A 24,720-nucleotide genomic window follows, 5' to 3' on the forward strand; every position below is an offset into this window, starting at 1 on the left:
ATTGGAATAAAGGGGTGTTGTCTGCTGGGGCGCTGTACACATGTGACATTTCAGGGAAAATTTGATTGATGCTTTAATTTTGCTTTCTGAAAGCCATGACCTTGCCACGGCCTTGATCAGTGATCAGGCGCACGAAGAACCCTTGAACGATTTCTTGTGGCAATAGCACAACTGACAGTGTCAGCTACCGCATTTTCTGTAGAAAAGCCATAATGTGCGTGTCACCAAAACATCTGCAGGAGCGCCTTGTAGAAAGCAGCCCATGTTAGAGGTGTGGTTCCGTTTGCTCCAGCTTGCTTCTGTTCATGACCTGCCAAGAAACAATCCACAGCAAAATTAGAAGTTTTTCCCTGTCTGCAAGCTTGGCGATGTTCCAGGTGCCACCAGTGCCCAGGGACTAAGGTTACGGGCCCAATAGTGAGCTTGAAGAACGACAGCACCAGTGTGGATATTGCATTGATCAGCGTGATAGCTGGCTTGTGGCTCTCAACACAAAGGCAACACTGCCAGGCTTGACAGTGCTTAATTGCAGCTCTTCTTGTTCAAACTCAGATCTGGACTTGACAAATTTGCTTCAAATTGCCAACAAGTTGTTCAGCATGTTCCACCAACTGCCACAGTGTGCACAGCTACAGAAGATGCCCGAGACACTCAAAGTCTAATCAAACTCTGTATTATGAAGCTGGCACTTGTTGCAGTGTACAGGAGACATACCTGACAATAATGCAGGTCCAGTGCTCCTGCCCAGGGGCACCCCATCAGGTCGTCAGGGGTGCACCTCACTTCAAAGTATGGCTCTGCCAGCATCGTGCATCATGGCATGGTGGCACCCCTGGATCGTCCGCATCGTCTGAGTCGTCTGCAGCTGCCATATTCTCCTCTGGTTCTGCATCTGATTCGTCTGAGTCGTCCATTTCATCATCTGAGTCGCCACCGTCATCTTCAACCAGAGGGGCCAGGCCAGCACGCCGCTCCAGCTCTGCCAGACGCTGTTCGACATCCGAGAGACGAGACCAGTAATTCTGATTGGTCTGCAGTCGGCACATAAGCGTCAGAAGGCCCTGAACACCGTTTGGGGGTGATCTTGTCATGCCTAAGGTCGAGGTGTCAAGGGCACTATCCATCCTAGCATAGTGCAACCGAACGGGACCTCAACCTGAACTTGTTGAACCCGGGTTAGGGAGAACACAAAACGCACCTTTATGAAGTACATAACCGTAGTTGTGAAGCCAAAGAATCCAACGCACAGCGATATCCTCTCCTGTCTCGTCAGTACTCCTGTCATTGTGAGCTTTCGCCGAATCGACACAGTCAGGCTGACTCCCACTGGAAGTCGGGACTTCAAGAATGCTTGCTTGATGGGAATCACAACAACACTGGAACAATGGGTCCAATAGAGATTTAAGCGCTTTTAAAGAACCTTACTTTGCCAGCTCGAGGCACTGACCTTGATGCCTCGGGCAAGAAACGAACTGGCACCTTCAAGATTCCTATTTAGGAATCGCCTCTCAGAGTCTGGTAGTTGACAGGTATCCTCATCTGCCTTATCTGCTTGGGCAAGTTCGTCCTGTGACAATCGTCCTTTGCATAGCATTGGACAGGGTCACAATTACAGGCATGGCAGCTCCATCTGGATGAATGAAATGCCCAGAGTCCACCCTTCCATGTCTTGAGCCATGTGCGCTGTAGTCCTGGGTCTCCCATGCTGCCGCTTCCTTAGCATAGTCGTTCGAATTTGTTGTTATATTTAAATCTGTGCTCAATGATACCGCGTGCCAATGCAATCATACTAGCAAGCTTGTGTCCTGCTGGCATAACCTGGATGTCTCCATAACCAATGGTTGTCAATGAAGGCTGTGGAATGAACCACCAATTATTGCAACCTACAATGTTAGTGGCTGTGGCTGTGGCTAGGATTGCTGCTCATCTGCCAGCAGCGTTGGATCCTTAACAAAAATTTGTGCACCTGCAAAAAAGTATTGTGCCAGAGCATCAAGCGCCCACATGGTCAGATTTGCCGGGAGCGCTGAAACATTGTCAGAAATAGTCTTTACGGAATGAAGTGCTGAAAAAGACACTGCTTGCAAGCAAGTTACAGGGGAACTATAGGTTATACGGGTTGGCAAAGTCCAGCGTAGAAAGTACGCATGGCTTGGTGGGTGCCAGATCTTAGACGATGGGTGCAGAGTATGAGCAAGAACCCTGAAGGGACAGTTCCCGGAACAGTTTCCATCATGGGCCATGATGGCACTGCCACTTTTTCAATTCAAGCATATAGGAAACCGGTTGCAGCAGTCTTAGCTAGTCGCGCATGCGACACTACGGTGTACATGCAGTGTTCATTTCCACTCAGCGCTCCACTGCTGATTCCAAGTTGGCCAGTCAAATTCATATGTGGGCTCACGGTGACTCACCTCGGAGGTGAACCAGATGTTGTGAGGCGCATGCGCAGCCCCTCGAATGGGGACCCCATTAATGTAAGCCTGATCCTCAGGACACGTCCAATCTTGTCCTTCATGTCCTTAATAAAGTCAAAGTGCTCTTCAGTCAGATTGCTGCATTGTAATGAGAAAATTTTCCTCAAGAGCGGCCCAGCCCCATCTTGTCCAGATCAGCTCCCGAGCCCTGATTTTTTTTGTTTCCTCTTCTTTTTCTTTCTTTCTGGTATTTCTTGCCTGGCCCAACTCATTATACCTTGAGATCTTCAATGAGGTGAATCCAGCTGACTTTTGGAACTTTGTGTGGTGCATCAGCCAGTCTAGGCAACTCAGAAGCGCCAAGGGGAGTATAATGTTCTACAGCTTGGAAGCGCAGCTTGAGCTCAACTGACTCAGCATTTGCATCAAGAGTCTCAGAACACATGATCTCGAATCCTGATTGTTCATGAAATCCTTTAAATAGAGAACACCTACAACCGCTGCACAACTTCTTGAGGTCCTTCTGTTGAGAGAGTGTCAGTGTCCGTCCTGCAGGAGAACTTGTCTATAAAGTATTGCAGATATGCAGGCCCTTGGTCCTGCGCATCTTCTTGATCCTAGAGAAGCTCAGAGGCTGAATCTTGCTGTGCTGAAGCGTATCGACTCGGCGACTGAGCAGGTGCATAGGAAGTAACAGGGCTGATCTAACTTGTTGTCACAGCCATGTCTTGTAGGATTTTGTTTTGCAGTTAGTACAGCATGCAGCGAAAACTTCTTCTTTTGCGATTAGAATGTGCTACTGCAGGTGCTAGCTTCGGCCAATCATGTTGCTTTGTATGACTTTGATCAGGACGACAGTCGCTGGGTGCGCCTCAATTCGCTTTGAATCCACCCAGATTCTTCACAATATATGCTTTTCGTTTATTTTCAGTGCTGTCCAGGTTGAAATGTTTCTAAAATCAATCTTGTGTAACTGCAGGTTCGCAAGGACGTGGAGGGATCACTTTTTCTCATAAAGCGCAACGTTGCACCGTTGTATCAGATCATCATCCTGAACAAGAAGAGCCAACGTAAGTTTAAATGCAGAATTCTCAATAATAGCAAAGCCACCCACTGTGCTGCATGTCACAGCTTGCCTGCCACCCTTGGATCTGCCACTCTTGATTTCATGCTGCAGAAAACTACGTTGAGGATGTGCTGGGGAACTTCCAGTTCGAGAAGTCCAGACCATACCTCTTGTACCGCAACCGCAAGGACGAGGTAGGCCACCCTTGCACTGAAAATGACTTCCAGCCACTGCCTGATCACTGCGCTAGTCTACTGTTTCGTTGGGATGTTACATGCCGCTTTACTGCATAACTGCATTTGCCTATTCATGGAAACCAAAACTATCCCTGCTGTTTCCACTGTGGACAGCATGAAAGGTACACATTGCTGCAGGTGGTGGGGATCTGGTTCTATGAGGAGGAGGAGGCTGACAAGGTGGAGGCTGTGCTGGTCCAGGTCCTGGCTTCCTACCCAGGCAGCCCCAGCGCTCCTCAGCAGGTGCGCCCCATGGTTGTGCCACCCCTGCCTCGAGCAAAATGCCATTCTTATTTGCACCAGCAGCATGATCCGCGCAGACTACTAGCCGGCTCCCTGCATGCATTTGAGCGCAGTGACAGGAGCCTTGCTCTTTAGTGGTCCTCCTTGCTTCAGTTCATCCTCTTGACAGGCAGATATTGCAAATGACGACTGTGCAATCAAAGCATTTTCATTGGAATATTCTCATGCATCTCACGCCATGTGGCCATTGATTGTGCTGACATGCAGCAGGTGCCGGAGCAGCCCGCAGCCTCGCACCCAGCTGCAGCCGGGGATGACTCCTTCTGGGGTCAGCGCGCCCCGTCACCGCCGTCCGACTTCGACCCTTTTGCCGGCCGCGCCGCTGTTGCCACGCCCTCCTCTGCGATCATAATGATGACCCCCGGACCCCCCGCCATGACCGCCACGCCGCCCAAGTCCCCCGGCAACTTCCTCAGAGGTGCGCAGCAGACGGGCGCAAGTTTCTGATGACTGCTGGCGGTACTCTCAGGGGCCTGGGTGTGTGCATGTGAGAGGAGAACTAATTACTACCTGCAGGGTGATCTGCCAGTTTGGAACTCTGTCAGATGAAATGAGGTCCAGCCGATGCACCCACGCTCATAATGGTAGAGATCAGCGTATGCTCAATCATAGCCCCAACCTGAACCGTCAGAAGCCACGAATATTGCAAAGTGGTCCCTTAGGAAAACACCCCACGTTTTGACAGCGTTACTCCGGCGTCTTTAGATCCTGGAATGGCAGCTGCCTTCATACGCGGAGATTCACCGTCTGTAAGGGGCAATATAAGGCTCCTTCTGGACCGTTGCATGCCCGTAGGTGCTTGGAGCTCTAAGGAAACCCCAACACAATGCCTGCAATGACTATGTTTAATCATTGAATAAAGAAGGGCTTATCAACTTCATGCGCGCAGGAGTGAATGGGCTGCGGGACGGCAGCGTGATGACCCCGGAGCAGTCCAACCTGGCCAAGCTGCTGGCCAACATGAAGGTGTCATCGGGCTCCTCCGGGGGCGCGCTGCCCACTCCCAGCAGCGCTGCGACCGCCTCCACGCCGCCGCCGCCACCGCCGGGGGGACCCCACCACTCCGCCTCCACCTCGGACCTGCAGCGCCCCACGCTGCTTACCCCAAAGTTCTTTGCCGCCCGCGCCGCGCCCTCGCCCACTGCCTCCGCGGTGAGTGCCTTGAGGTTTCTTCAGCTACAATCACAACCTTGTGGACATAGTAGGATGTGCAGCAGAAGCTTCAGCCCAGGAGTAGCGATTTCTGCAGTTGACAGTTTTGATCAGGAAACTCATGTGCTTTGGGCAGTTAGATGCGACAAGTAATGCGCCTCTCACAGCTTAATCGGGCAGCAATGTTGCCTTTATATTGGTGTCCTTGGCCAAAAATCGTGCTGCGTGCACATGCCAGAACCTGTCTGGAGGCCTTCTTATGAGCGCTTCTGGATATCTGCGCAGGCGCGGACAAACGGCGGCAGCAGTGTCATTGGCCCGGAGGAGGCAACGCTGTCGGAGACGCGTGGCAGCACCAACCCGGACAACTCGGCGTCGTCGGTGCAGCGCGCTCTGTCGGACCCGCTCTCCGCCACATCAGCGCTGCCGGAGCCTCAGAAGGGGCTGATGGAGGACACCTCCCTATCGCGCTTCTTCCCCTTGTAAGTATTTTGTACCCCGTGGCGGCTACCCCTTCGCATTTTGTCAGGGAGTACAATACCTAAAAACGCCTGAGAGATGTAGTCAGATAGGATACCTCCTGCAATTGCGAATGTCTCTGGATCCTGAGTTCCATGTCCTGGAGAATGCAATGGAGACATGGATGGCTCTGTGTTCCTCTGGGCCATCCACGTGTCTTTCAGTCGTGAGCCAGATCTGCCCCTGATCCTTGGCTTGTGGTGGCATTTTAGAAGCCAGCAGGGCCAGCACCTGTGCATGAGTGCCTGTTTTCGTCCCAGCATTGCTCCTTGCTCGTGATTATGGGCTCCCAACTGCTGCGTGTCTCAGTATGCCCCTGCTCTTCTGGCTGTCTGTATGGAGGTCAGGGCTTTGCCCGGACCCTTGCTGAGCGGGATTGCTGCTGTGCAGTGTCTTACGGCAGGATTGAGGAATGTTAGAGAGCATTCCTGTATGGTAAAAAATCACGGGGCAGAATTCATATTCGGTTGCGCTGCACAGGGCCGGACTTGCTGGAGCGGCAGGGGCATCCACGCCAGCATCTGCATCAGCAGGGAACGCTGTAGCACAGGCGGAGCCGGCATCGCCAGCTGGCGGCCAGCGGGAGCGGCTGCGGCAGGCCATAGCCGCGCTCGCCAAATCAGACGTCTTCCTGGACTTGCTCGCCAAGGAGCTGTCCGCCGCAGGGCTCTGGCGCTGATGTCAGCGCGCCACATCAGCTGACAGCTCAGTGCTGCTGCTGCTGATGTCAGCGCGCCACATCAGCTGACAGCTGCTGCTCAGTGCGCTGCTGTGTGATATGAGCCGCTGCAGAATGAACGGTTTTTTGTGCTGTAGCTACTCGAAGATGTACGGGCAGGCATGTGTGGCAGGACAGGTGCAAAGCTGCGTCAAGGGGTGTCAGGCCGTCCATCTTTGGAACAGTAGCAATTTCTCTGATCTGTCATGCACCACGTCCCTTTCAGAGAAGTGAGCAGGCGATGAGCAAACCCCTGCAGCTTGTCATCAAGTTTGCTGAGTGTTATGAGACCTCCTGGGTTGTTTTGGAGCGATTCGCAACAGCTGTGCATGTGGATGTCTGAACCTGGCTGTGTCAGTGGCCGATCGGCCCTCTTACGTATACTTAAATAATATCCCTGGGAATGGAGTCTGTGTCTGATGATAGCTGGGCCAATCGGGGCTAGTTGTAGTGCACTGAAGGAGGCTGCACCAAATCGATTACATCTACTGCAGCTTCATTGAGTGACGAATGGAGGGAGGGACATCCATTGTCCCGTCTATTTTCAGAGTGCTGCATCGACAACGGATGCGGTCTGGACCTAACTGGCTTTCTTTCAGCTACAGCACTCTGCTGGATGCTGATCTGGAATCTGCTTTCCAGCGATGCGTGAGAATCCCTGTAGATATTTGATGTGCGATGGTAGTGTCTGGCATGTTCCAGCCAAAGAGATTTTGTTGGTTGGTGTTGCTGCCATTTCTGGGCACTGTGGTGTGTGATGCCTGCTTGTGATAAGCATAGTGCTGGTGTGCTAAGGATCTATTCTCTGATTAACGCATGGCAAAGGCAAAGTGGAGCGTGTACATAAGGCACAGCATTGCGACTGAAAGGCGAGATGCTCTATGCATTGGGATTTTGCATTAGTTTGTCCAATGTGAGGTATGAGGCGTCCTGATATGCTAGTGCATGGCTTGTGCTAGAGCTTTGCTCATGCAATGGCTTTGCATTTATATTCCATGGGCATGACTTGTCTAGGCATGTGCATACAGCTCCTCTTCTCCTTTTTACACGTGTAATCTTCCCATCTGATAACCCAGTCGGCTCGACTTCACAAATCAACACAGCGCAGGCCTCTGCCCCACCGATACACTCCGCAAACAAACATCTTCTGTACAGCTTATCACACATACACTGCCGCAGCCCCTCTCGAAAGTGATCTTCTCATACAGTACACTCCAGCGCAAGCAAACATGACTCATGATAACTCAGTTGCCTGGCACAAACTTCTGGGCCCCAATAGTGAAGCCGTTGACCGCAAAGGGGTCGGCCAAATGGTCCTCCAGGTTCTGGATGGGGCCCTGCGCATGCATGCAGCACCCTCTGACTATCCATCCAAATTCAAATTTGACAGCATAACTGTTGCAAAAACAGCTGAAACCGACCATCACCCCCTCAGCCAAGGCAGTTCAACTGAAGGCCTGGACAGCATGCAGTCACAAGTGCCACATATGGAGTGCTGCGGAGTGCTGTGAAAGCCTTGGCGCAGCAGTGGAAAAAAATGAAGGCTGGAAGGCAGCTCCTGGGGGTGCCCTAACCAAGCTGAAGAAGAGCAAACAGGATGCTGCAATATGGATGGCGCTTTGACAAGGTGGTAGCATGCAGTGTGAGAACAGAATGGGCAAGTGCAAGTACCTTTCCGGTGACGATGGCCTGGACGAAGAAGCCGAGGGCGGCAAATTGCGCCAGGCGACCGTTCTTGATCTCTTTCACCTGTAGCGGCAGAGACAGCAGTCAGCAGTTGTTGCAGCCACCGCCTCTGATCCAGCTCCATTGCAATCCTAGCCCTATACTCAGGCTGTGCCATGAGGGAGTACTTCCGCAACAATGGGATGCATGCACTCATCATTTTTTTATGCAAAGTCCCTTACGAAAAAACAGAATGCGCAGCTGTGAGCAGACCACCCTGCTGGTGCAGCAAAGCCCTCTGCGAATAAGACATTTGCTGCTGACAGGCCAGGTGTTGGGTGCAGCACAAGCGCTGCAGCACAATGGAAGCATGTACTGCACTGTGAGATCCAGTCTGGGGCACCAGCTGATCCACACTGATCCACTCAGACATGCAGAGTCCATACATGCAAGCGGAAGATTTAACCAGATTCTTACGAGCAACGTGAGCTCTTGAGATTGGCAAGATTGATACGAGTATTGAGGGTACTGAGATACGAGTAATCGTCAGTAAAGGTGCGGGAGGGAACGCGCAGGGCCGCGCCTTGAGCTCGGCGAAGGTGTCGGGGTCGTCGGCGAGGCCCAGGGGGTCAAACGCGCCCCCCGGGTACAGCGGGTCGGTGATCTCACCGGCCGGGCCGCCGTTCACGCGGTAGCCCTCCGCAAGACCCAGCAAGATCACCTGTAGGCATGGCAGCAAGAGGTAATCAGACAAGCGGCTGCAGCAAACCACATTTCAGGCAAGTAACATCCAGCTGTGTGCTATACTTCTGTCCTATGTGGGTCAGACTTGTTTGGTGGTCAACCTAGGGCAAGCAGGAAACACAGGCGAAGAAGAAAGGGAATTTCTGCAATAGGACGAGATGCTTGACCAGGTGGATGCAATTAGGAAGAGAGCACACACGCGAGAAGTAAAAGCACTGCACGCGCCGTCGCCTGTGCGCATCTCATGCAGTACTGCAGTGCATGCTGTGGCTGCATGATCAGCTGTACACACTTGCCCTGCCGCTAAACCTTTCGCACTGAATAATTAGTGAGTGCAAGGTGAGCTTGTGCTGTGAGATCTCACCTGGGTGGCGACGGTGGCGATGATGGACTGGGCGTGGACGAGGGAGGGGTTGCCAAGGTAGTTGAGACCGTCAGCACTGAAGATCTGCGCGCCCGCCTTGAACCAAACCGCCTCCTGGAACTTCACGCCCCCGTACTTCTCCTGCGGCAGTCGACACATGAGCATCTGTCAGGGACGCTCAAATCTGACAATGCAGTACAATCGAGGCAAGCACCTCTGCCAGGTGACTCCCCTCGAGCACTTCAAATTGCGTCACGTGTGCAATGTGCAGCAGACATGCGCGGTTAAGGCCGCAAGGCAATTTGTGCAACAGATGGAGATGTGGCGGCGACGGCACCAGGACCAGAAATAGCGACAGTTTTTGTGGCAGCCGCAGCTCACAATACAAACAGGAGATATCAATTAAGGTCAAGCTGATGCCTTAGCGTCCAAGAGGTTTGAAATCAAGGTCAGAGGGGAGATAAAAGGGTCGCGCACCAGGAGCTCAGGGGTGACGATGCCGAGGGTGCCCAGCAGCGCCCAGCGCGAGTGGATGACCTCAATCTCACGGTAGCGCGAGAACGTCTCCGGGTCGGCAGACAGACCGGCCGTGTCCCAGCCGTAGTCACCTGCGAGTCAGTAGCGCTGTTGTCATCAGCCCACCAAAAATTTCATGTTCACCTGACTGACACACTAGGGAGATTTGCAGCTGTACCGGTTGGCAAGGTGCTGACCTGGCTGACAGGATGGGTGGTGCTTGATTTGAGGCACTTGCAGGTTGGTATTATGGTAGAGATTTGGCACATGGAGTCAGACAATGTCTTTTGGAGATGGCAGTAAGGGGGAAGCGGGGCTCACCGGGGTATTCGCCCTTCAGGTACGACGGGGTGGCACCGTCGGAGTAGGGTCCCAGGAACTTCGGCCTGCACACAGGATACCCAGTTTCATACGTGCGACAAATACTCGGGAGCTTGAGTGTTGCAACAGAGCGCCTGATGCCTGCCAGCAACAACGGAAATGATTTTGGGTTTTGATCGGTCTTCTCACCTGTCAGGACCGTACCACTCGATGCTGGCGCGGGTCACCTGCTTTCCCTGCAGATTAATAAACCTTGTCAGGCACACCGCACGACTGCACCTGCATGAATCCCGAAGATCACAAAGACACGAGCCCAACATCGTCATTCACGATTATTGTGCTGCTCAAGTTCCTTCTCTGCAACAAACAATACTCTAGGGCGTTGGAGAAGGCCTCGAGGACATGTCAGAGACTCCGGGCAGAAGCCACCAACTTGGCAAGATTGCCATCTTGTACTGTTCAGGTGAGTGGGACCCACTGTGCAGCAATAGAAATCTACCGAAGCACAGTGCAGTGTTTAAATAACGTGATTCAGGCCATCGAAACAGGTTCAGATGTCAGTCGCACCTTGCTCTTGGGGGAACTGACGGTGCGCCGGGCGCTCACGACGAAGCTGTTTGACAGGAGGGCGGAAGCCATTGTAGCAGCCTTGGCGTCAGAGACGGCAGAGAATATAAATTGAAAGCTGGAAAGGTGGCAAGATGTTTATGGTTTGGTTTGGTCAGCTCTCGCCCTGCGGTTTTGATCGAGCACTGCACGTGCAGGCACACGCCATGGCAGGTGCGGGCACGCGGTATCTTTGTCCTGATCACTACGGATTGGCCCAACAGCACGTGACACTATCTCTCAAATTTGATCCAAACGCACGGTTGGCGCAGGAGCTGATGGCCTAGCATCCACTGTTGAAATGCTTTCGAGTGTTTGAGACAGCGGAGGTGAGAGCGCTCTGGAAGTTGTGGCAGAAACTTTGCACTAGCATGAAGCCGTGTTGCGAGCACGTGCACAAAATGCTCCAAATGGAGGGAGCTTTTGGTTGAGCTGAAAGAAGAGCATTGGAGTTGCCATAATATATAGTGCTGATCGCATACAAGCAGATTTGTGTCCGTGCTGCCATCAGCTATGCACATCATTCTGGCGGTTACAGCAACCGCTCAAATCTCACAGAAGAGTAGAATCGTCCAAAGTGCATTGTCGAAAGGACAAGCGAGGGCGTCTGCATCGCTGAAAAGGGATCACTTGGGCAACATGAGCCTAGCGAGCTTCCACTACGAGGTTTTTGGAAAGGTGCTTTCTGAACAAGATCATCTGCACGCCGTGGCCCGAACACTTTCTATTGCCCATTTAACGGTGTTAATGAGGCAATTCGTTCAACATCGGAGCGTCGCTTGGTCAATATTGGTCCTTTCCACAGATTCAATGTCTTGACTGATCCTGCAGGTGCAAGGCGTATTTTTCAGGGCCTGCACAGCTGAAGAAGCAAACAACCTGGGGATCGTGGGGTGGGTGCGCAACACATCATCCGGTTCTGTGGAGGGTGAAGCTCACGGTCCTACAGCCAAGCTGGCCCTCTTCAAGGTGACCAGCAGAGCCTCACAGATCTCGCGTCTGGCAGCACTTAACCACGCACCATACATTGCCGAATCACCTCTGCCTTGAGTATCCTTGTGCAGCAGACATGCCAAATGCAGATGCCTGCTGAAGTCCAGTGCTTTCTCTGCGGCTTGGTCTGAATCTGATGCCCGTTCAATGCAACAGCTTCACACCCCGCATAGCGGCCTTGCCCAATCAGCACATTGCTTGGCAGGTCCTGCCTGCAGCATGTCATGCAATTTTGAGCAATTCTGTGGGATGCTGTGCAGGACTTCTTGCAGCACAGAGGATCGCCTGGCTCGCGCATTGATCGGTGTGAGATCACGCGGGAGCAAAAAGACTTGCTGGAACTGTCATATGATGACTTTACTGTGCGAAGATGAGCGCCATTTGGCCGACCGGATAGGATAGCTGCATGTCGTCTGGGAAGCATATTGCTCAACGCTGGGGCACATGCTGTTGCACAGTGCATCACTTGTGTCTTCGAGCTGAGCTCTGGGCTACTTTCATATTTATCGAGACCTGCAGAGTGACAGGTCAATATAAAGGTATTTCTGCAAGCACTTTCATAATGCAAAGCACATCAGCTGTGCGCTGGTGCTAGCAGATACCATCATTTGCGCAACTAGGGCATGCGCTATTTGGTACTCTGGAAGGATTGCAGATCTCTACCAGGCTGGTAGCAAAGGCTATCTTGTCAGATCTAGGTAGAGCATGACCTGGATTCCACTATTAAATTAGAGTTTTTTTCGCCCAGCATCGCAAGAGTAGGATGCTGCACACTCGAGCCAATCCAACGCACCGTCTTTAACGGCGTGAGCTCAATTCGAAACAAATTGCCTGCAATATGTTCCAAGTACGCTCTCACTCGTTGTGGTCGTCACAAGGAGAGCTAGGAGAGCTTTTAATGACAATTGACAGCGACGGGCGTTACCAGGGGACCGTAAACTGATTTTGGTAGGTTAGATTATCCTGCTTTTCCCGAGTGGAGTAGAAGAATAGGAAACCCCATTCTTCTACTCCCCTTACTTTTATTTTGATGATACCACTGATGAGTCATGGACTGGATCGGAGATTGGGAGGTCCTCAAGGTCCCAACTTGGAGGTGCAGCTTGCAATTCATTGAGGCATCAGGATAGCCACCAGCAGGGCAGGAAGCTTTGGGTGCTCATGATTGGGCAGACTCATCAGTATGCAGCATCAGGAGTTGGGCTGGGGTGGGGCATACAGGAATGGCATCGGCGGCCCATCATGCATGGTACCAAACAAACCATAGCCGCTACTGCGGCAGATCACTGAAGTAAGCTGTGGGCAGCTGATTTCCTCCAGACAGAACCCTGACACCACCTTTGCGTAGTGGTCTGGTGGTGCCGCACAAGTGGGGCGTGGGTCGCTGCACCTGTGAGACCTGGCCATAAGCTCTAGGGGCCAGATTCAAAATAATCAAGAGCAGTTCTTACATTGGTCCATCGGTATGGCATCACAGTGGGTACAAGAATAGTGTACACAATATCAAACAAAGACTCGACCAACTTGGGCATGTAGGGCAATTTACCAGAAATATTGATGAATGGCCCCGGCTGGCGGGGGGCAATATAAATACTGAGCACCGTGCCTACGGTTGATTGGGTCTTACTTGGATCTGGCGAGTCCAACAAGGGGTAGGATTATGGCGGCCTTCAACTGCAGCTTGTCTGCAGGACGCACCTTGCCTCTTGGCAGGAAAAGCGTGTAATAATAATAATAATTGATTAATGTGGCCCATTTTTTAGCACTGACAGGCCAAGAGCAGCGGCGCACACCAAAATATACTGGAATAACAAGCCGCTTGACATGATAATACAAACAAAAGAGCACACAAGAAGAAGAGATCTTTAGTCCCGGAGGTGGCAAACCAATACTCTTCTTTGAAGTGGCATGCGCCACACTTTGCACATGGCTGACATGGCGCCTTGGCCATAGGTGCTGCAACGGTCGTATATTGTATATTTGCGCTGTCTGCCCTAGATTGTAGAAATAATCAGGACCAGCAAGCGTTGTTACCTTGCAAAGAGAGAATGTCACTAGGGGGTCTGCCTGCTGAGTGTCTTGGGAGAGCAAGGCAATCTGCCCTGCAACCAACTCTCTGTTTGCATCCGTTCAATTTCACCCGTGAAGAGTGCCAAGCTAATGGCGCACACCTGGACACCGCTCCGCCTTTCGCACGGGGTTCATCAATTCAGGCACATCCTAGCCAGTAACTTCAGTGGCAGCAAAGCCCCAGCTGGCCATGGCAGCCGCCCCATTGCAGGGTTGTCTCGTGCGCGCCTGTCTTGGGTAGCTATCTTGTTCAGGCTGTGACCTGTTCTGATGCAGTACCGATAAAATTGCTCAATGGGCAACGCTGCGCCCAGCGCTTGCGGTCTCATTGATGAAATATTTCACTATCAGCCCACTAGCTTGATATTGTTCTATTCGGTGCTGTCTTGTCTTGTCCAAGCACAAATTTTTGGCTGGGCCTATCTAGCAGCGGCCTGTTTTGGCGCGGCCTGTCATGGCAGCTATCCCGTCTGAATTCGAATTTGAATCCTCAGGCGAAGAGGAAGCGCAGATCGTCCTCGGTCAGCCGGCCGAGCGCCTCTGCGTCGCGTCCCACCGTCCCCTCAAACACCAGCTGCTTCTTCTCCTGCACAGAGTCAGTCCACCACACCCGTTTCAGGTATCCTGCTTATACAACCCGCACCTACAGTGGTACAGGCAAAGAATCTGCTCTTTCCACAAACCTGAGCCACAATGTGACTGATACGTCTGGCATGTGTCTGGCCACCGAGGAATTTCCTCCGAGCTGGCGATCACCCACTAGCAGACGGCGAGCTGCTCCATGGGAGCACCCTGTGTGGTGCTCCACTGCAATCCAATGCATCCATAGATAAGCAGACATGCAAAGCGCCCACCTGGTGCTTGAGGTTTTCCTATACTATCTACCCAGCCCCTTTACTCTCACCCCTGGTCTCTAGACCCTAAAAGGAAAAGAAAGAAACAATAATTCCTAGATTTCCACCCACCTGCAGCTTGAGGATGCGTTCCTCGATGGTCCCCGCGATGATGAAACGCGTCACAGCGATGGGCTTGAACTGGCCCAGGCGGTGGATGCGATCCTGCGCTTGCGCCTCCACGGCAGGGTTCCACCTGCAGAGCAGCAGCCGCAGCATTCAATTTCCTGGCAGCATTTGTTTTAAGCAGGGTCACGGCGTGCTGTGAATTCTCAAAGTATGATGCGATACTTGGCGGAAAATAAGATGCGCTAGACACATTAGGAACGGATTCGCCAGTATTGTTTTTGCAGGCAGAACATATGTATTTCCAGGCAGAATAGAGCCTACTTTGGAGAAACAAAGTAAACTTCTTTTCAATTTCTTTTCCTCTCTATTTGAGTATGCACAGACTTGGAGATTTCCCTGGTGGGTAGGCTGGGACCAGTGTGGGTGGCCTGCTGGCCCGACAGATGGGGGATAATCCGCTACAGGCCAAATTCCTTCACCCCGATACATGAAAGGTGATATACAACGCGATAGCGCAAGTAATGCTTATATTCTGCAATGCAATGCTTATCTTTTGCAGATAGGCAGATCCCAGAATCACCCACCCCTTCCCAACCTCCCGAAACCCACAAAGCTGCTGACAAAGGCATGCATCAGACGCAAACCGCCGCAGGAAACCTCTTTATAAACAGTGACTCACCAGGGGTCCATGAGCATGACGTGGGAGGCGGCTGTGAGGTTGAGAGCGACGCCGCCGGCCTTGAGGCTCATGAGAAAGACCGTGACTTGGGGGTCGTTGGTGAATGCGTCGATCATTCGGTCGCGCGCCTCCATGCTCATGCTGCCCTCCAGACGCACGCACCGGATCCCAATCTGCGCAAAGAAGCTCATTTCATGGAACTAGTCATTTTGTCATCTTCAATTTCGATGCTCTCTGAGACGGGCATTCAGCATTAAGATTGCACTGCATGAGCGCAAGGCACAGGATCCTGCACTCGTTGCCAGGGGACCCGTCTGGTGCAGTTTATCGGACCCGAGAGGTCTCAAGACGTGCATGCATGCATCTGTTGATATACTGCACAAAGATATTCTGACGCTTCCTGCTCTTGAAAGCATCACAATCAAGTCCATCCAGCTTCCTGGGAAGGACCAAACAGTCTCATCCAAGGCGTAAACACCTTTGCAATCACCAATTTTGCAGCAGGTACATAAGACCAGCTTCATTCGAGATAAGAGGCACACAACATGTCCCTGGCGATTCACAAAGTCCCCTGATCTCTATTCACCTAGTACAACAAACATAGAGAACCTCCGATCCGCTCGCCTTCAGGGCGCACCTGCTGCAGGCGGAAGTAGATGAGGTCGAGCATGGACGTGAACTGGGAGAAGACCAGCGCCTTAGCAGAGGGATCAGCCTGCAGCATGCGGTGCAGCTCCTCGCGCAGCGCCTCGATCTTGGTGCTGCTCTGGAAGTCGGCCAGCTTTACCCGGTTCAGAATGCTCGCCTTGCGCGCCCCCGCCACCCGCGCCGGCGCCTGTAATTAATACATTCCATTGGAAATCATTTTCTGCAGATTTACTGCAGATGCGCACAGCAGGTGCGTCAGCCTTTGAAGCATTGATAGACTGTCTGTAGTTTCCCACTCAAATCAACCATGGAGGACAAAGCAGCCTGGCCGCGCCGCGCCAGCCGCGCACTGCGTTAAAGACACAACAGATGCATTGTCCCAAAAAAGTCCAGACTTAATGATGGTTTCACATACTGGCTACTTTGGTACAGAGGAAGATGAAGGAAGCGAAAAATTGTGACCCTCAGTATGCTCTTCAGAATAAGCCTGCCAGATATTCTTTTCAAAGCACCTAATAGCAGCCACACCAGTGAAAGCAATCACACCAGTCCCAAAGCAATACAGCGCCCCAGCAGCCAAGGAGACAGCCATAGCAGAGCAGATCTGGAAGATATCACACCGGCGTGGCTGCGGCGAGGTCAACAGAGAGCGGCCGCTGGCAGGAGGGGCAGGAGGCGGCGCCGGAGCAGCCATCCAGGTACTCCGCCAAACACACCCGGCAGAACGCATGCCCGCACCCGGCCACCACCTGCCATCAGAGAAAACAGCGCATAGCTTAAGCACAAAAAACACAAAGGCGCACTTCAAGCCCTCAGCAAGCAAAGACGCACTCTGGTGCAGGATCCCACAACTCATGAAAACAAGGTTCGGTTTGTCCAATTTATATATTTATTGATTTTATAATGATTGTATGTTTACCGGCTGCTCCAGGGGGTCATGGCACACGCCGCACATGCCGCCGTTGAGATCACTCTCGTCGTCAGCAGCCTTGGCCGCGGCCTTGGCGCTGGCGGCAGCTGCCGCGGTCGCGCCCGAGGCCGAGTGCACCACCAAGTACGGGTGGTCCACTGCCTGCATCATGTAAAGTTTGCTGTCAACATCTGTCCAGATGCCCAACCATTTATACTCACTTCTTCGCTGCACATGAGAAGCAAGTGCAGCGCTCGTCAGGGGACAGGTTCCCGGCGCTTACATCCTACACTTCTGCTGCAAAATTCTGTCTGGATGCGCTTGTCATATGTCAGTCGACAAGAGAACATCTGCCAAACCCGCTGAGCCAGGGATTCCAACAAGGTGAGCATGGTAACAAGCAACGTGCTGATGCCCGCTGCGTCAAGGCCAGCACAAGAAGATCTTGTGGCATCCTGTTTGCAAGTCTGAAGCCCCAAATTGTGACACCCCAACCCTACAGATTGCATGTGCGCCAGATGACACAGACATCTCGCACTGGCAAACAGCAGGTCGAAGCCATGTCGGCGCAGATGTTCTCAAAGCCTTTCAACAACTGATTTCGCCCCCCAGAGCAACATCCCCGCATACAAACCCTAGAAAAGGGGTCATGAGATCCTGACCTGGCGCAGACGGATGAGCAGGTCAAAGATGTGGGCGTAGTTATTAACGACGGTTCCGGCGCTCACATAGGCCCCGAACTGCGCCTGGCTCTGTGTGTACAGCGCCTCGTAGAAGTCCGCCTCGCGCTCATCAAAGCCATCCTTGCGCATCACCACAGTCCTGGAGGGGGGGGTGGGAAAGGTGATGTTAGTCATTGCGCCAGATCAGGCATGCCAGGCAAAGCATGCGACATCAGGCATTTATGAGACAACCTCTGCCGCTCTGCAATGTACCCTCCTCACACGATTTTCCAAAATTCTGAACAGTCTGACATGCCGATTGCCGGTATTACCACAGCACTGCTGGCATGAGGATTTGAAGAACAATTATGTACTTTCCAACCATCACAGACAAAGAAAGAAACAACCAACAAATAGGCAAGACTAAAAAGTGTGAAAGTAGATTGATACTTGAGAGATAGACTAAAGATCCCCTTGCCTGGGTAATTGTGCTGGACACAACAAGACACTGACATGAGCGGTGACTCACCGGGGCGGCAGGGCGAGAACGTCTGCGCACTGGACCTTGGTGCGGCGCAGCAGGATCTTGGTCAGGATCTGGTGCTTCAGCAGCATCATCGCCTTGCGCCCCTTGCCCACGTACCCCCACTTCTTGATGGGGTTGGCCACGTGCTTGTTCCACCAGCAGTAGTGCTGCAGCGGACCATGCCTGCGCATGATAGCGGGCTGGAAATACGTGTAATAATAATAATATTGCCCACAATCTCCTCTGCACACAGGCAACCTCATCATTGTCGCATGACAGCAGCGCTTGTGACTCATTTCCTTGCTAAAGGTATCCTGTCGAGACTACATACCAGGCCCCCATGCACTGGTGTCAATTCACATCTGGGTCATATTCGTAAAATGACGTTCAGTGTACTTTGGTGACATAGGGAATGACACATGTTGGGCTGCTGTGACAATGGAGGTCACTGGTGGCACTATGGAAAGATGATGAGGTGGCATGAGCCCCATTCTCAGCTTAAGGAACAGGCAACCTCATCATTGGTGCATAGTTGCACCTGTATGACACAGCGTCACAGCTGCTGACTCCGCGGTGCAGCCTCAAAGGCTGCATGTCGAGCCATATGTTTCCCAGCAAAAGCTTCATTGCTTCCAAGCGATACATTCAGACGATCATCGCCATGTCATCGCCAGGCATGTACACATCCTGGCAGCTTCACCTCACAACCAGAGACAGTGAAGAGAGACGAAGAGTGAGCAATGCCCCCGCACATGCCGAATCTCCACTGGGGTGTTGCATCTGACTGCTGCTGTTGTCGATGCAGCCGGTCAATGCATTCGACCAAAAAACATCTGACAACATGACAAAGAAGCAAGGCGCACCCGCAGTGGTCGCATTTGCGGTGGTTGCGTGAGAAGGGGTAGTCGATGCACTTGCAGGAGCAGGGGTCCTCCTTGCTGCTCTTGGCCGTGCCCGCGCCGCAGAAGTAGAAGGCGTAGGGGAAGATGCGCAGGAAGCGGATCAGGCTGTACAGCTCGCCCACCCGATTCTGCGCACGCGTCATACACCCTCAACGTTGCTAACCCTAAGAACCGGTACGTGTCAGGCAGTGCAGCTCCCCCACCCAATTCTGCGCACGAGTCATACACCCTTAACATTGCTAACCCTAACAACGGGTGCCTGTCAGGCAGTGCAGCTCCCCCACCCGATTCTGAGCGTGTATCTCAAGAAACCCTCACGTTGAACTTCCAGCATCACAACCCCTACTGACAGGGGCCTGGATTGAAAGTGCTAATGTGAGGCCATACTGCTCTACCACACAATACTGCTCCACACAAGTCAATGCCTGGGGTAGTGTCTGCTAGCACGCTTCATGAGTGCTCATCCGCGACTTGCAGGAGGCCCTCAAAAGCCCCTTCTCAGCTCTAGAACTCTCTGCAGTTGCCTGCGGGCAGAAGACCGGCAGAACAGCACCAATTGCACCATCCAGATCCGCACTGTGTCCATGTTAAATCAACGTTGTACTCTCAGAGCAGACCTGATAATGTAATGGAGGCAGCACTGCTCGGTGTATGGCCACAGGTACCAGCTATTCTTCCGAACGAGTCCTGCTAACTCTCAAGATATACTGGGCAGCTATCCAGCCTGTCGGCATGGGGGAAAACATAAAGACACTTAAGTAGTTTGGCTTTGTTGAAGGTTCTCTGGCAGGACAAGGGGCAGGGGCGCGCCTGCAGGGGCGTTCCCGACAGCGCCCACTTGTACTTGGAGTTGAGCGCGAAGACGGCTCGCGCCGTGGAGCAGCGCCGGTCCTTTATGGAATGCGCCTCGTCGAGCACCACGCGCCGCCACGCCACCTGTGCAAACAATTACTGACCGTTAGATTACTGATCTTAGTAAGGCCAACATGTCATTGTCAGTAGCATACAAGAAAGACGCGGTGGTTGCCATACATGCCGGCTCTTGATCAGATCAGCGGATTTTCTGGATCTGATTGATTGTAAAAAGAATAGAGCCAGCTCGCATGCATCAAGAGCGCTGATAAGGGCTCTCTTGCAGAACAAGCCCTTAGCTAGATGCGATAGCTTCAACAGTAGCAGACCCTGCCACACCTGTTTGAAGACACAATGCTCAAACCGTCCAGCATCTTTGCAAAAAGTAGAAAAGAAGATAGAAAGAGAGCGGCATGCCTCGTGCAGCACAGAGACGCCGGGGCCCTCGCTGGCCTTGGCCTTGGCTTTGGCCTTGGCAATCATCTCAGCCGCCTCCTTAGACGCCTCATCCTTCACATTGGACTCGCCCCCGCTCGCTGCAGGCACACACCAAAATGCGCTCAGCAAGTTGCAACATCAGAGTTCTCGCCCGGATGAGCCAACATGTGGGCAGCTGAAGCATGGGTCTACATGGGTGCCATCATGCTGGCGTCCCCTATTGGAGGAGACCGAGCCTGAGACAAGAATAACTAAAGTGGGCATCCGCTGCTGCGGTAAATGGCTGCAGAAGGGATTTCTCAACCGCGCAAACATGGGTTGGGCCAGCCACAGAATGCTGAGAGGGCATTTAGTGCTCACAGCATCAGTACTCACCCTGCAGCCTGAGGCTGAGCCACCGAAACATGCATCCATGCAAAATTCCCTTTTGCGACCATCGCCACGATGCCCCACCCCTGCAGATTCCATCATCCCTACAACATGCTGCCCCTGGATCCCTGCACTTTGCTGACGACCCTCCAGAAGTCAAAACCAACGCCCTCCGAGCCTAAGGCTCTAACGACTAGCAGTACAGGGTTTTGACAACCCCTGGATTAGAGAGGAATGAGTGCGCTCACCGCGCCATGCGCGCCAGGCGGACTTCCATGCGCGCCGCTGCCTGTGGCGCTCGGCGCCCGCGTCGTCCGAGTCATCGCCAGACGCGTCCGATTCGCTGAAGTCCGGATCGCTGTCGTCCGCCTGTTGCACATACACTCCCTTCATAATCATGCACATCAGATGAATACCCAGATGAGTGCCCAAGCCACCATAGCCACTGTTGCACCATGTTCAAGTGGGTGGGTTGCAGGCACCATGCAGTGCCTGAATTGCAATTATAAGAGTGCCCTGAGCGTCAGTTCACAATCATTTTTAAATTGACGCTGCTCTGCATGGTGTGTTTTATATTATAATATATAACAATACAAACATGCAGCACCAAGATTTGAGCGGTAGACCAGTCTGCCGGGATGATAGCAATTGTGTGTTTTTGATTGTCCCAGATCGTCCCACCTAGAGGTCATTTGGTTAATAAAGGCCACAAAATTACACATGTTGAATTCGGGAGGTTGCAAATGTTACCTTGGCCTTGCCCTTGCTCTTGGCGTCCTTCTCGAAACCCTTCTTGCCCTTCGCATCCTTCCCCTTCGCTCCCTTGCCTTTCACCGCCGCCACTTTCCCCTTCTTGGTCTTCTGGGGCTTTGCATCCTCCTCCTCCTCCTCGTCACCTGAATTGGACGCGTCGGATGACTCATCGTCCAAGTCGCTGCCGCTGCCAGATTCGACATCGCCCTTTAACTTTGACTTTGTTTTGGAATCGCCGTTGCCGCGCGGGCGCTTCTTCTGCTGCTTGGCCAGCGCCGCGCTCTTCTTGGCGTTCGGCCCACAGAAGAACCTGCGCAGAGACAATGCATATACGAGTGAACCAGACTTCCTGGCTTCATCAAGGCACAAGCTCCTTGGCAACCCTTGTGCACATATTCTTTGTACTATTTTCCCAAAGAATTTGCGGCAAATTGCTCCATGCAACCAGAACTATCACAACATCACATTCAATTGTGTCATTGCACCACTGAACTACAGTATATGATAAGCCTACCCATCTCCCTTGCATTACTCGCCGTCAAAGCTGCGAGTAAACATTCCATCCACATGACCCCATCCCATCATATACAGCGCCTTTGCTTGAAGGCAATTTGAGGACATGAACAAGTGAGCGCACACCTGAGGTGGACCTCCAGGCGTTCTGGCTGAAATTTACGGGAGCAGTACTTGCAGGGAATCTTGTCGGGTTCCACGTAGCGCCGGTGCTCCCCCTCGATTATGCTGTACGTAGTCAGCACGACGTCAGCGCCCGCCAGCTCAGCCGCGTCCGCCGTCCTCTTGTTGCCGTGGAACACCACCACCTGTATGGGACAGCACTTCGTTTCAAATTTGAACTTTAATTGTCTTGACCCCTGGCATGCATATGACCCATGTGACTGCCCGCTCGGCCGCGCGGGCAGCCGCGGGAATAATGACGCCCGCGACAGCTTAGTTCCCTGAACCCTCATACCTTGTAGCAGAAGCCCCTGAACACTATACCGTTGACCCCACCAATGACACCTAACATACTAAAGTCCATGTCTGGATAACTTCCTGATGTTGGCACCAGAAGTCAATCAGACATGCAACTACAGCAATCATGATTGCCGTCTTTGCACCAAAGCAAGCCACCAGCTGCCATTCCCTGAGGTCCTCAAAAAGCTTATCACAATACAGCTTCTCCTGGCTTCAAAGAGGGCCAACCAGCTGCTTGCAATCTTGTGCCCATGCACTTTCAATATTTCGGTAAACATCCATTAACATAAGAGACAGAAGAAATAGAAAAGCACATGCCTTAAGGGTGTTAGGCTTGGTGAAGCGCTCAATCTCCTGACGCCACTGCAGCACCGCCACCAGCGGGCAGACCACAAGCGTCGCCCGCCCATACCCCCCGCTGCTAGAAGCCTGCTCCGTTGTGCCCACCCCTTCGGACCCCCCGGCCTCTGCTGCCACACCAATACATGTTTTCAGCAGCACACAGCGGTTTTGTCTCCCTGAACCTGATTACAACATCCCCAACAAAGTATATAGGTGCCAACAGGCCATCAGTACCAGAAACTCCTCCTCTCCTAATCCCTATTTAGTCTGTACAGCTTCAGACTGACGATGACTCACACCCTAAGACCCTTCATTGGCTTGACAGGGGCACCACATCCACACCACTGACATCGGATAGATCACTGACAACATCTCTGCATGCACGCCTTATGGGAAGGTTCTATTACAAGCTTCAGTTCTCCCTCCAAGTCAGTATTGATGCGCTTCATCGATCACAAGACAGCATGCAGGAACTGAGAGTCACCATCCTTGGTCGGGTGGCCGCCGCAGCAGCCGGCGCCGCTTGCCGGCGGCTCGGACGGCCCCGCTTCGTCGGCCACGCTCTCCCACTCCACACCATCCTCATCAGCCTCCAGCTTGCCTGCACCACAGACTGCCTCATCTCAGCGCACAGCTGTGGACTGCTCAGTTATGTCATAGCAACCTCGTCCCATGTACAATGGCTTAACAGAGTCAGTTGACATCTCTAGCTCTCTGGCAGCTGGTCAAGTCACGCTGATCCAGACAGCCCTCCTACAAGACCCCCACTTTGCGCATGGATACGCGCATGTGCAAACCAGGACATTACCGTATACGTCTGCAACACTGCAAGATCCGCTGATGCAAGGGTGGCGCTATCTGCACATTGAGATTGTGGCAGAGGCTGTTCTGAGAATTTAGGGGTTAGACACAAGCTTTCTACAGACTGCGCACCTTCCTCTGGCAGCACAGGCGGCTGCTCAACGGCGAGCGTAGAGGGCGCCACGACAGCAGCCGCTGACATGTCCGGCACAGGCGGCGCGGCGTTCCCTGCCGCCTCCGCCAATTTAGGCCGCATGCTCAGCAGCGCCAGTTTTGGCCGCGCAGCTGCAGTCGCCTTTTTTGGAGCGCGCGCGGATTGCGGCGGCTGCACCGGGGGCAGCTTGGACATGTCGTCCGTGCGGTGCGTCACGATCAGCGTTATCGCCTGCATAGACCGCGAGGGATGCATCAGTCATTTTCAGAGCACCCAAAATAGCAGATGGGTGAACAAAATGAACGGCAGCTGCCTGATGCAAGCGAGAGACACAAGCTGCAACTCAAAGCTGCCATACTGTGGGAAATCCTAATGGTGGTAGCCCAACCTGCAGCACTGGCAAACACATATGCATTGCCCTTCAACTGCCAATAAAGTTCTTGCCAGGAGCCACGGACTCCTTGATGATCAGACCTGCCCAGCGCCTCAGCTCATAATAGCACAAGGTTCTCTCCGCTCACAGCTTAGGAGCCGGCGGTAGCCAGGACGACATGACCGAGCCAGGCGTGTCTTTCCATGCCGCTGTCCCCAGAAAATCATGCTTAGCAGGTCAGGCTGGCACGTTGGTGTCCAGAACAGGCCAGAAGGGGCGTGCAAACCTGCAGCGTCTTGCCCATGCCCATTTCGTCGGCGAGGATGCCGCCGCGCACAGTGGAGCGCTCCTGACCCACGGCCCACGCCAGGAACTCGCCCTGGTACGGCAGCAGCTTTGCCACTATCTCCTCTGGCTGCTCCATCGCCGGCATTGGCTGCGCGCGTTTTAACAATCACCCTTTACATCCAGCTTAGAATATACTTGCCTATTGCAGTAGACTCGACAATGGACATCGCGTACACATGTTGGTGTATAGCATGTTAAAGCTGGCGTCTTGTGCTTCAGTGCACAAGATAACCCAATCTGCCTTCTCGCTCAAGACATGCCCTGGCATTCTGCATGCAAGAAGTTCCCACACTTTGCCACAAACATGCATAAGTTCACCAATCCATGCAGCAGCAT

General features: G+C 52.8%; 5 protein-coding genes across 5 annotated transcripts; 2 read left to right on the plus strand and 3 right to left on the minus strand.

Annotated features, from left to right (window-relative positions):
* Positions 1 to 265: 265 nt before the first annotated feature.
* Positions 266 to 1,285, minus strand: COCSUDRAFT_58225 (hypothetical protein; the record flags this gene model as incomplete). The annotated part of the gene is made up of 3 exons (XM_005644478.1): positions 266 to 310; positions 831 to 1,031; positions 1,199 to 1,285. The coding sequence occupies 3 exons, from the start codon at positions 1,283 to 1,285 to the stop codon at positions 266 to 268; spliced, it is 333 nt and encodes a 110-aa protein (XP_005644535.1).
* A 1,715-nt stretch (positions 1,286 to 3,000) lies between these two features.
* Positions 3,001 to 4,097, plus strand: COCSUDRAFT_19104 (DCP1-domain-containing protein; the record flags this gene model as incomplete). The annotated part of the gene is made up of 5 exons (XM_005644479.1): positions 3,001 to 3,096; positions 3,223 to 3,282; positions 3,397 to 3,487; positions 3,595 to 3,677; positions 3,858 to 4,097. 5 exons carry the CDS (start codon positions 3,001 to 3,003, stop codon positions 4,095 to 4,097), a joined length of 570 nt encoding a protein of 189 aa, XP_005644536.1.
* Positions 4,098 to 7,655: 3,558 nt separating this feature from the next.
* COCSUDRAFT_38026 (chlorophyll a/b-binding protein) lies at positions 7,656 to 10,660 on the minus strand (the record flags this gene model as incomplete). The annotated part of the gene is made up of 8 exons (XM_005644480.1): positions 7,656 to 7,748; positions 8,083 to 8,160; positions 8,660 to 8,797; positions 9,185 to 9,325; positions 9,662 to 9,792; positions 10,022 to 10,086; positions 10,211 to 10,257; positions 10,589 to 10,660. 8 exons carry the CDS (start codon positions 10,658 to 10,660, stop codon positions 7,656 to 7,658), a joined length of 765 nt encoding a protein of 254 aa, XP_005644537.1.
* A 441-nt stretch (positions 10,661 to 11,101) lies between these two features.
* Positions 11,102 to 13,360, plus strand: COCSUDRAFT_67661 (Acylphosphatase-domain-containing protein). Its single transcript, XM_005644481.1, has 3 exons — positions 11,102 to 11,305; positions 11,459 to 11,596; positions 11,881 to 13,360. Exons 1-3 carry the CDS (start codon positions 11,141 to 11,143, stop codon positions 11,992 to 11,994), a joined length of 417 nt encoding a protein of 138 aa, XP_005644538.1. The 5' UTR covers positions 11,102 to 11,140; the 3' UTR covers positions 11,995 to 13,360.
* Positions 13,361 to 14,180: 820 nt separating this feature from the next.
* COCSUDRAFT_38028 (hypothetical protein) lies at positions 14,181 to 24,460 on the minus strand (the record flags this gene model as incomplete). The annotated part of the gene is made up of 14 exons (XM_005644482.1): positions 14,181 to 14,276; positions 14,656 to 14,779; positions 15,332 to 15,504; positions 15,969 to 16,136; positions 16,600 to 16,728; positions 16,899 to 17,051; positions 17,552 to 17,711; positions 18,081 to 18,260; positions 18,941 to 19,107; positions 19,790 to 19,915; position 20,645; positions 22,031 to 22,212; positions 22,685 to 22,795; positions 24,323 to 24,460. The coding sequence occupies 14 exons, from the start codon at positions 24,458 to 24,460 to the stop codon at positions 14,181 to 14,183; spliced, it is 1,908 nt and encodes a 635-aa protein (XP_005644539.1).
* Positions 24,461 to 24,720: the final 260 nt, after the last annotated feature.

Source organism: Coccomyxa subellipsoidea (assembly GCF_000258705.1).
Source record: "Coccomyxa subellipsoidea C-169, whole genome shotgun sequence".
Lineage (NCBI taxonomy): Eukaryota > Viridiplantae > Chlorophyta > Trebouxiophyceae > Coccomyxaceae > Coccomyxa > Coccomyxa subellipsoidea.